This window comes from Cynara cardunculus (assembly GCF_001531365.2).
Source record: "Cynara cardunculus var. scolymus isolate 2C chromosome LG 16, CcrdV1, whole genome shotgun sequence".
Classification (NCBI taxonomy): domain Eukaryota; kingdom Viridiplantae; phylum Streptophyta; class Magnoliopsida; order Asterales; family Asteraceae; genus Cynara; species Cynara cardunculus.
In genome coordinates, this window is record NC_037543.1 from 6,270,399 (window position 1) to 6,281,441 (window position 11,043).

At 34.5% G+C, this 11,043-nt stretch overlaps 1 protein-coding gene and 1 non-coding gene across 3 annotated transcripts; one reads left to right on the top strand and one right to left on the bottom strand.

Annotated features, from left to right (window-relative positions):
- Positions 1-927: 927 nt before the first annotated feature.
- On the bottom strand, positions 928-1,000 carry TRNAA-UGC. Its single transcript has one exon. It is a non-coding gene; the product is annotated as a tRNA-Ala (tRNA).
- Positions 1,001-1,097: 97 nt separating this feature from the next.
- Positions 1,098-4,755, top strand: LOC112528939 (trihelix transcription factor ASR3). 2 transcript variants are annotated; one of them, XM_025139988.1, is made up of 2 exons: positions 1,098-1,512; positions 4,181-4,697. In XM_025139988.1, the coding sequence occupies exons 1-2, from the start codon at positions 1,116-1,118 to the stop codon at positions 4,543-4,545; spliced, it is 762 nt and encodes a 253-aa protein (XP_024995756.1). In that variant the 5' UTR covers positions 1,098-1,115; the 3' UTR covers positions 4,546-4,697. The 2 variants fall into 2 exon arrangements, with proteins under 2 accessions (XP_024995756.1, XP_024995757.1); XM_025139989.1 differs by having other exon boundaries at positions 1,109-1,512; positions 4,190-4,755.
- The last annotated feature ends 6,288 nt before the right edge of the window (positions 4,756-11,043 follow it).

Consider the following 11,043-nt stretch of genomic DNA (forward strand, 5'->3'; position numbering starts at 1 on the left):
ATAAAGCCATATTATAACATCAAATGAGATAAAGAATAAAATAAAATATTAAAATATTAATATTTAATATTAATGTCGACGTATTTTTTCAAATTTTTATGATATATTTCCAAATTTATTTTTATTTAAAAGTAAAAACATTATCTTTATCGAAACTACATAAACCGTATTACATCAATAGAGACAAAAAATAAAACAAAATATTAAAATGAAGATGTATCTCGCTGCATTGCGCGAGTACCCTTCTAGTTATGTTATAAAGCGTTTGATCAAAAACTCTTAAAAACTATTTTTTATACGTGAAGTATTATTTCTTGATGCATATTACTTAAAATTCAAGATTACAATATGCGTAAGTACAACTTATTAAAGTTTCATGTTTGAATTCGTATAATTAACTTCAGATAAATATAATCAAATAAAGGATAAACATTTCATTTTAAATATAAAAAACTAAAATATAATTAAAATAATCATTAAATTCTAACAAAATACTTAATTATTTTTATCTTTATAAAAATAAAAAAATGAATTAACGAAATACATAAAAAAATGAGGAATTTTAAATAGTTAGTCTGGTACTAATATCAATATTTGTTTTTATTTTTATGATATCTTCATATTTATATTTTATTCAAAAATAAAAACATTATCGTTTTCTCAAAACCACATAAAAAACCGTATTATAGCATCGACTAAGACAAAAAAAATGAAACACTAAAATCGAAATGTATCGCGTTACATTGTACGAGTATTCTTCTAATAACATATTAATGTTAACAAGAATTAAACTTTAAAAATAAAATCTGAAAGAATGACGTGACATAAATCTGTTAATATTTGACAAATAATATTTTCTTTCATTGAATAAAAAAAATGATATGATAAAAAAATCAATCAAAAGAAAATGAAAATTTTGCAAAAACTTGGAGATGCGGGGGATCGAACCCCGTGCCTCTCGCATGCAAAGCGAGCGCTCTACCATTTGAGCTACATCCCCATTCTTGATACTCTTTCAACTGTGTTGAATAATACCGCACAAATGGAAGATCAGTACGGTAAAACTTGCAGATTTATTAGCTCAGGGAATCGACCATATCACTATCACCATAACCATGGAGCAGGACGGCGTTGGTGCCCTTCGCACTCGATCCAAGGTGGCGCCGGATTGGACCGTCGAGGAATCCCTAATTCTAGTCAACGAGGTCTCTGCTGTGGAAGCTGATTGCCGCGATACCCTTGCTTCCTTTCAGAAATGGAAGATCATCGTCGAGAATTGCAACGCCTTGGGTGTCAATCGCAACCTCAACCAGTGTCGAAGGAAGTGGGATTCTTTGCTCTCCGATTACAAGAAAATCAAACAGTCAGGGTCGAAAAAGGCGAGTTTCAATTCTGATTTGTTTAAGGTGATTGAATGGTACGTTAGGGAATATGAAGGTGGGTGCGATACGGATCCTGATAGTGATCCTGAAGCAGTGCCGGAGCCTGTGCTTGCTTCCATGGTACAATCTGGTATGTAGTTTATATCATTTCATACTCTCTCTCTCTCTCTCTCTCTCTCTCTCTCTGTGTTAAATAAGCTCCACTGCAACTTTGAACGTCAATCAATTGCTAGTTTAGTTTAGAATTGATGGTGAAATTGGGAATACTACCAATAGAGTAATATCTGCTACAAAAATCCTAAAAAGTTCAGATGAAAATTTTTATCAGAAAATACCAGTTTTGACATGAAATATCGCGTGTAGCTTGAAGGCGATTACAAGAACTATGCTGTCATTAGTCTTAGTTCTTGTGGTTCTTCAGATTATACAGTCTTGACTCTGTTTTTAGAGTGCTGTCAGTTAATTCTGATTGCTTGTATATTCAGCCTATTCCTTCTTATGAAAATCCCCATTGGTACCATGGAATTTGAGATTCCCAAATGGAATTGAAGCTTCCTAATTCAAATTTGAACTTATTTTTGCTCCAATTTGAAGGATTCATGGAGTTCCCAATAATTCCTTTTTGTTTGCTTTGTTTGAACAAGTTTGTATCTACATATAAGTTTTCTATATCTGGAAATCCGGGTTGGTGAAGAAATTTTGAAGTGTATACAACTGATACAATATTGCCTTCTATTTCTTGGCTGTAACTAACCAACCTCAGCTGGTTGTTTATATTTCATTCTAAATATATAAAAGAGCTTGTTTTGACCATACTTGGAATGTACAAAAGAGCTTGTTTTGACCATAAGAGTTGTGTTGTTACATGCTATGTGAAATGTTGAAGATCTCTTGGTACCAAAGCCTTCTATGGACATCAAAGTTCTTTGAGTTGGCGTAACCGGGAATGTGTAGTCCACTAAAGCCATCACCATATCCTTAGTATTGGGCAACAAAATGAAATTGTACCTTATAGTTTACATATAAACCGATCCCAACAAATCTCCTACTCTATATAATGCTGAAGGACACATGGTTTTATGTCTTCAAGTTAATAATATTGAATATTATGATCTACCCTCACATGATAGATCTCAATTGTATCATCTTACATACCCAAAAAAAAGGTTCAGCTTGCAATTTCTCTTCGTCACAGAAAGGGGCTTCTTTCAAACATGAAGGTTAATATAGTTATCCTCTTTTTTCTAGAATATTGGATAAAGAATCATTTTGGTTAAGATGTTTTTTTAGTGATGTGTAAACATAGTTTTTTCCAGTGTGCAATTTCTCTTCGTCACGGAAAGGGGCTTCTTCAAAATTTAAGGTTAATATAGTTATCCTCTTTTTTCTAGAATATTGGATAAAGAATCATTTTGGTTAAGATGTTTTTTAGTGAAGTGTAAACATCGTTTATTCCAGATTATAACTGTATTGATGGTTGGAACCAAGGAGATATCTTTTACGTTAAGAAATAACATGGTGCCATTTTTTGTTTTGGAACGGTTATTCTTGTTTAGTTTGCAATCTGCATGCATTTAATGATGTTGACAACGAATTGAAGGTATATGAGACAATCAACTTTTGAATCATTGATTAAATACAAGGGCATACCTTGATCATAAACAACGGAATATTGTGAGATTTGTCGATTATTTCATTACTTTTTGGACAAATTTTCTCTATAGGTATATAATAATTGATAATGAAAGAACTTTGTGTTTACTTATGACATAAAGTGGGGCCTTGTTGCCAGCAGGGAACTTTTTGATGTGCATGGAGAAACCCTTTGAATCTAACTATTCCATTTTCTATGTTTCCAGAATTCAAGATGAATTTAGAGAACTGATGAAGTTCCTCCGACTTTTGTGCTAATCTCATAGCAGAGAAGTGCAGTACTTCTATGTTAAGAATCTTAAAACCAAGGACTTGTTTGTATTCAACTTTCTAAAAAAGCCATATAACATGTTTACATGCAATATGACAAGTTTTTCAGGAGATTCTTCTCTTCAGGTTAATTCCAATTTCAGCTTTTCTTATTGTTTACAAGTCCTTGTGGTTGCCTTCTGAGCTACTTATGTTGGTCATTAGAACTTTGGTTTTGGTGGAAACAATAGAGATCTTGATATGTCTTCTCATATATTAGGGATTGCTCTTCTTCCTAGCCAATAGGCGGTTTAGATTTCTGCTATGGGGTCTGTCTCTTAAAGTTCAAGTCCACAACCCCCAATGAGTGAGAGAACTTTCTTTTTTGATAATTGTGGATGTCTAGACCAGTTTGAATGCAACTCGACTAATCCCATGGGGCCATGAAGACAACAGACAGGAAAATCCCAGTGGGCCCTTCGGAGACTTGAATTGGCGATCTAACGGGAGGGCCCCAAGGCCTAGCCTTTATTTGCCGGTTCTGGCCCTCAAAGTTAGAGTGAGAGAATCTTGATTACCATTTGGAAAATTGTTTTTCATCTCATTTGCTATAAATGCCCGACATTACAGTTGAATTGTTTACTAATATGTGCTATTGCGATACATACCACCTTCTTTTGATCAACATTTTTTGATTTTAAACACAAGATTGCTTGACCGACAGTCGATCATTTCAATTAGATGATGTTTTTAATCAAATGTTGAAACTTTCTTTGGAAAGAAGTACCCTTTTCGGCTTTTCTAAGCAGATTTTCGTTTAGAAACATGTTCTTTATTTTAATTCGATCTCTTGTGCTAAAGAAAGTTCTAAACTGACTCACTTTGTTTCCTTAAAGTAACTTCAGGTTCAAAAAAGCAAAGGTCAAAGATAATACCTCAGAAACGCAGCATAGAGGACACACCAAAGCCAAAGAGACACATCAAAAGCGAAGAGATTAAAGTGGAAGAAAGTTGTTCGGAACCAACAAACGACATTTTGAATGGAAGCATGAGGCCTGAAGAAACCAATCAAGAGCAGCAAGAACAAGCGATGGCTGATACACTCAGAGAAAATGCAGAGCTGATCGAAGCTATCGTGAAAGAGGACTCGATGAACGATGAGTCTACTATCGACTTAACTAGACTTAATGGTGATAAGCTTATCGTTTGCCTTAGCAATCTTGTAGTTGCCCTCGATCAGCTTTCTGAATTCGTTCAATAATCTTGAATGTTTTTTTGTCGAAAGTAAATTGTGATTCATGAAAACTTATGTTTTTTAGGTCTTACAACCTCTGAGCAATGAGTTGGACTCTTAAAGCTTGTAACTTTAGGCCAAGAAAATGGATGTTATATTTATATTAGATGTGTTGAATATTTCATTTTTAAAGCTGTACAAATGCACTCATTCTACAAAGATTTCCGGTTTAACCAATTTGGATACTTTGGCAACAATAAGGCTTGTTTGGTTGATTTTTCATTAAGCTCTGTATGAATAAACAGTATGCATAGATTAATTAGTGTGTATTGGGGAGGTTTTTTGTTTGGAAGTGTTTTTTCAAAGAGGGAATGACCCTGTTTTTTATATAGGACAAGCAGGTAGGGAGAAAACTGGGCAAGCTCCCCTCTACAAGCTTACTAAAGGATTTGACTTAATAGAATCGAACAATACAACAATACATATAATTTGTGCTTAGAATGTGTAGCTAGATTTCTACTCTAGAAACCGAGAAGTCATCACGAGACAAGCATAACAATCTTATTGGAACTTGAAAGAGAAGTGAGTTTGTGAATACGTAATTGAACGTTAAAAGATTGGACTTAAGTCAAGTTTGAACTCGTCATAGCAACGAACATCTTCCTATTGCAAGGATTTTCTCTACCTCGCCGCTAGAAAAAAAAATGAGGCTTGCTCGTTTCCCTAAGCCCTACAAATCCTTGGCTTACAGCTTACCGCCTAAGATGAATCTATTGCCTCCCCCTTCCTCTACAATGAATATTAACCTAAGAACTATAATTTCTATAACACCCGAATTTTTAGTATCCATAATTTCAAGTTTCATATGTATTTTGGCCTTAATATAGGCTTTTAGAAGTATCGTGAATGTTGGTTATTGCATTTGGCAAAAAAATCAACTTTTGATCGATAATTGCACTGCTCGTGCCCGCGCAACTATTTTGCTCGCCCCTGCGAGCGAACCCCAAAAGTGGGCAGAACTATATTTATACTTTGCTCGCGACCACACAGCTATTTTGCTCGCACTCGCAAGCATCTGGGCAGAAAGTTGTTGGGCCTGCAGCTCCTTTAAATCAAATATTCTTCTTCACCAACTCACTTCTCTCTCTCTTGATCTCATTTTTGGTCCAACCTCCTACAAATTGATTTCTTCAAGAGCATTTAAGAGCTTGGCAACTAGAGATTCAAGTCTTGTGGGTTGAAATCCAAGATCTTCATCTTCTTCATCATTCTTCCAATATTGTTGACCAAATGTTGGGGTTTTCTTAAAAACTTATTTGTAAGTTATTCTACCTTTCTAAGCTTTTATACTTGTCAAAATACTTCATTTTGGTCTTTTAGAACATCTCTCTTGGTGTATTCTATATATGTTTGGATTTTGACCAATTTTGGGTATTTTGGGTGATCTGAGATTTTGACTAAGGTTTGTATGAATTTGATTTTGGGAGTTACTCTTGGTGTATTTTAGGTTTGTTTGTAAACTAGATGAAGTTTATAGTGATGGATCCTTGTAGATCTAAAGCCTTCACTTAAGGAATAATAAGATTGGGGTAAAATATAGATTTAGCCTAAATCTAAATCTAGTAAAGTGAGTTCAAGTTGCTTTGTAAAAATTATGTACATGCCAAAAATGTTTTTTCCTTGATGTTTATCAAATATGGTCATTAGTTGACGAGGTTTACATTTTTATAATGTGTTTATAAAACTTGAAAAATACTCGTATTTTGTGATTTTTAGACATTTTCATAACTAAATCACAAGTGTGGGTTGTTTTGATGATTCATCTCATACATGGAGATTGTTTTGGTAGTAATGCATTTTGATGTATTTGGTTTTATAAATTGTTTAGAAAATGCATATTATTATGTTATGATGCATTTTGGAATTGTGAAAGTATGATTTCATTTGGAAAATGGTTTGCATCGACCAATTATGGGTTTTGACTTGATCATATTCTTGAGGTATATGTTTCCATATACAGCAGTTAAGTATATTTTATGGACTTATGTTGGATTTTATTGAGTAATCACATAAGTGTTGATTTATTGAGTTTTTGGTTCGGTTTAGACTCAGATGAGTCTTAGGGACATTTGTCCGATTTAAATTGTTTTATCTTGAGTTTTTGGAGTATATACATCTATGGCATATTTATTTGTAAAATTACATGTTTTGGGTGCATTGGTCATTCATTTGGAGTCATGTAATTTAAACTATAGTGCATTGGATCCATAGGCATGTGAGTCAGTCTTGTGCTAATGGTCGTGTGGGTATTCTGGTGCAAAACTCCGAGACCCTTGTTTCATGACCTTAAAACTCCTCAAGTAGACACTAGAAGGGTTGAGCGTTGAGCTGGAATCCGCAAGAATAGACACTAAGGACAACCGACTCTTGAGGTGAAACTTGCTCTGAGGCTTTTAAAAATTTGCAAGTAGGCACTAGGAGGGTTGAGCCTTAAGGTGTTACCTTAGGGGTAGACACTATGATCTCCGCCGCTTGAGGTGTTACCTTAGGTAGACATATAGTGCGTCAATCCTTGAGGTGGAATTCGCAAGAATAGACACCAAGGACAACCGACTCTTGAGGTGAAACTTGTTAAGGAGTCGTAGGAACATTTAGACTTTAAGTCATGAAGTGTTATACGTTCAACGTTGTACGAGTGGCACACTCACGTGTTCCCATCACTCTCAACGGATACAGGTCTCTCCTGTTGTTAAATTTTGTTTTCGAATAGTGTATTATCCATGTTTTGATATTACTTGGGTTTTGGCAGGTAACCATAATTTACTATTTTGATATATTGGATCCCCTCCAAATGTTAAAGTTTTGAATGAAAAGGTTATATCCATATTTTTGATATTTAGATTTCAATCATATTTCTAATTCGTGTGAGTATTGGGTTTGGTTCCACAGTTGTGAGGTATTTCCATTTAAGTATTTTATCACGAAAACGGAGGTTTTAGGAAAAGATATCACTTTTTATTCTAAATGCATTTCATGTATTAATATTTTAACGTTTTATATAATGGATGAAAACTACTTGAATTCATTAGACGTTAAACCTAACATTTTTCCTTTGTCGGCATGTGCATCAAGTCCTTGTTAGGGTTTGGTCTTAGCAGCACTGTGATGACTGAGTGCTAGTTAGAGGCACGAAGAAGAATTCGCTATCCAGGAGACATCTTCCGTATATTGGAGATAGCGTATATCTTTGCGTTTCAATAAATACGCATCCCTTATAATAGTTTTGTGTAAAGGTTGGGTTCTATTTATTGATGTTTAAAACTTGGATTGTTATTATAGGTAATCAATTATTGACCTTTAGTATGGGATTAAATCCTTATTTGATATATTATGAAAAAAATTAATTAGACGTCATTTTCAAATTTTAATTATTTTTTTGTCACCATCATTATTATTAAATAAATACAACAATTTTCATAATAATAATAATATTTTCGTTTTCTTTAATTCAAGTTACAGTTAGGCATGGCAACGAGGCAGGAATGGGGCGGGTTTTGTAACCCCCGGTCTTGGCCCTGGTTTTTAGTAACGACCCTTTGACCCGACCCTGGTCCCGGCGGGTGCGGGGATTAACCCAGTTTTTGATGACTTTTTCTACTTTTTTTTTCTCCCCTGTTCGGTTGTTCTTGTTTCTGCCTTTTGACATTCTCCCGTTCCCCGACTCGGTCCAAACTATCGAGCTGGAGTTGCCGTTGTGTGTTGGCGACTTGTCGGCCGACTACCGAGGAGGAGAATGAGAGACTGAGATTGAGATCTGCCTCGATGGCTTGATGTTTGATAATTTGATTTCCTTTCCATTTCTTATTAATTGAAGTCCAACAAGCAACAACATTAGCAACTGTGACTAACAGAGGCCCACTATCAATCAGAATTTCCAAGCCCAAAATGAATATTAAATGAATATTAGTATACCGGTACAGGGCGGTTCGGGGGTATAATACCCGACCCCATCCCCAGCCTCGGTTTGAGTCTACCGGGGATCCCTGGCCCTAGGACCTGTTTTAGCGGGGAATCCTCGTCCTCGTTCGAGTCGGATGAGCCGGATTCCAAACAAGGTCGGGACAAATTACAGTTACTATATTTTAATATTCAGTGCTTTGAGATGAGATCTCAGATGTTTAATGAATAGATATAACTTTTTTTTTATAAAAAATATAGAACATTTTGAGTGTCACGCAAATTTTATAAGATAAGTTTTTCTATGACTCAAATTGTTCATCACATAATAAAAGTTGTGAATTATAACGACCGGTATGTTGATGCATTTCATGACGAACAATACTCGAATGTAAGATTGAAGTCTAGATGAACCGAGTGGTCACGCTCTCCTATATATGTCATAACCGATCCTACATCTATCATTACCATTCTATATTAGTTAAAAACCGGTCCTTTAGTCCCCGTTAAGGATGCCCATAACCACTTGAACAAACACGATTGTAATTCGGGTCTATTAAAATTTTCAAATATTAGCACCATTTGAATATAAGAATTATATAACACACTAAAATTGAAAATAGACAGAAAATTTAAAACGTGGGGCAACCGACGACGACAAATTACACAAAATAAAAGTATTCACCCAAAAGGTGACAATGATTATCAGATAGCGAATGACAAAAGTTAAATATCAGAGCGTCTACAGACGTTTATCTGATTCTAACATAACTAGATTTAAGTCGGGGGTTGCATCAACCACCAAAGTTAGCGATCTTCAAAAGTATGGTATCTCTTTATAAAGACATCCCCGCTTGTGCCTCTAAATGGAACTTCAAGCTCTAAATCACTTGCCCTCGGCCCCTCCTTACTATGACTTGCAATAAGGGGGTGTTTGGGATTGCTTATTTGAAATAACTTATGTTTTTCTACAAAAGCACTTATCAACTTATTATAAGTCAGAAGGGTTTAACTTCTTCAAAAACTCTTTATTACCAGTTTGACACCGATATAAGTTATTTATCCAAACATTCAAAAGTGCTTACTACCAGTGTCAAACATGCAGTTGGAAGGACCTTAACATGATGACTTGCACCAACTTTGTCACCACAAACTTATGTCTTTAGTTTATTTTCAAGAAACATAAGGATACAAAACAGTTTGAAAATTTTCAACCCAAACCAACTCATTCAAAAATACAACCCAACTCAACCCTTATTTCATAAGAAAAAGTTGTACTCATATAAATGAATGGAACATATATACACCAATTATTTCATATTCGACCAATTGACTTCAAATTTATATGGATCATCGTGTTCATTCGTAAATATCGATAGAAGCCATAACTTAAAAAAAACCCAACCTTTACTTAAAGCTCAATTGTTCAAACCCTAATCTACAATTATAAATTAACCCTTATCCAAGAACACATGCTCACCTTAGGAAATCCTTGAATTCAATATATCCAAGAACAAATACTTGTCAACATAAATCAAGTAAGAAACAAGTAGAAGCAAACGACATAAGCAACCTATTGAAAAAAATCAGGTAAAAGGAGCAGAATCCGTCGTCCAGAAGCAATATACGAGCATACCTGTCAACACATAAGCAATAACGAGTAGCGTCCAACAAACAGAATCGAATTGGGTAAATACATATGCACTCATGTAGTCGTGTTAAGGGAATAAGGGCGTAGAATCGGAATCAAATTGAGTTTGGTTGACCTAGTTGGATTAAGTTTTGGCTTTGGCTCTAAATTGGACTAATAATATATGCATTTATCTTTTCGAATGTAAATAGGAAAAAAGATATATACATATTTTGGGTTATAAATTATAATGTTGTAAATATTATATATATATATAGACTTGGGATCATATGAGATCAAGGGTTTTTCGTGAGACCCGAAAGACCAATTCTCAACCGTTGGATTATATCTACAATCTGACAATCTGAACATTCATAAATGCCACGAGACTTCTCAATAATCACAAAATTGTTACCGTACAACTTTAGACCATTAGATCATTAGCTTATAAAGTTGATCAATGAACATAAATTGGTCTTACAGGTCTCATGAAAAATCATTGGTCTCACGTGAACCCAACCCTATATATATATATATATATATATATATAGAGAGAGAGAGAGAGAGAGATAGAGGTTGGTTATTATACAACCCTTGACATTTGTGCAACCAATACAACTCAATCTCAACCGTCCATTTCATTTGATTAATATGTGATTTCATAGAATTTTTGAATGTTTCCTAATATAAAGTATTGAACATAATTAATGAAGCATATTCATCTTCTAAAAATACTCAAATCATAATAAATGAACTCCCATCATATCCATAAATATCTCAACTAATTGGGTTGTATTGGTTGTACAAATAGACATGGTTGTATTTGAAATATACCCTATATATATATATATAGAGAGAGAGAGAGAGAGGAGTGATCATATGAAAACCGCCCTCATTTGTGTAAACCGTGCAAACCACCTTCATCTGTCGATTTCATT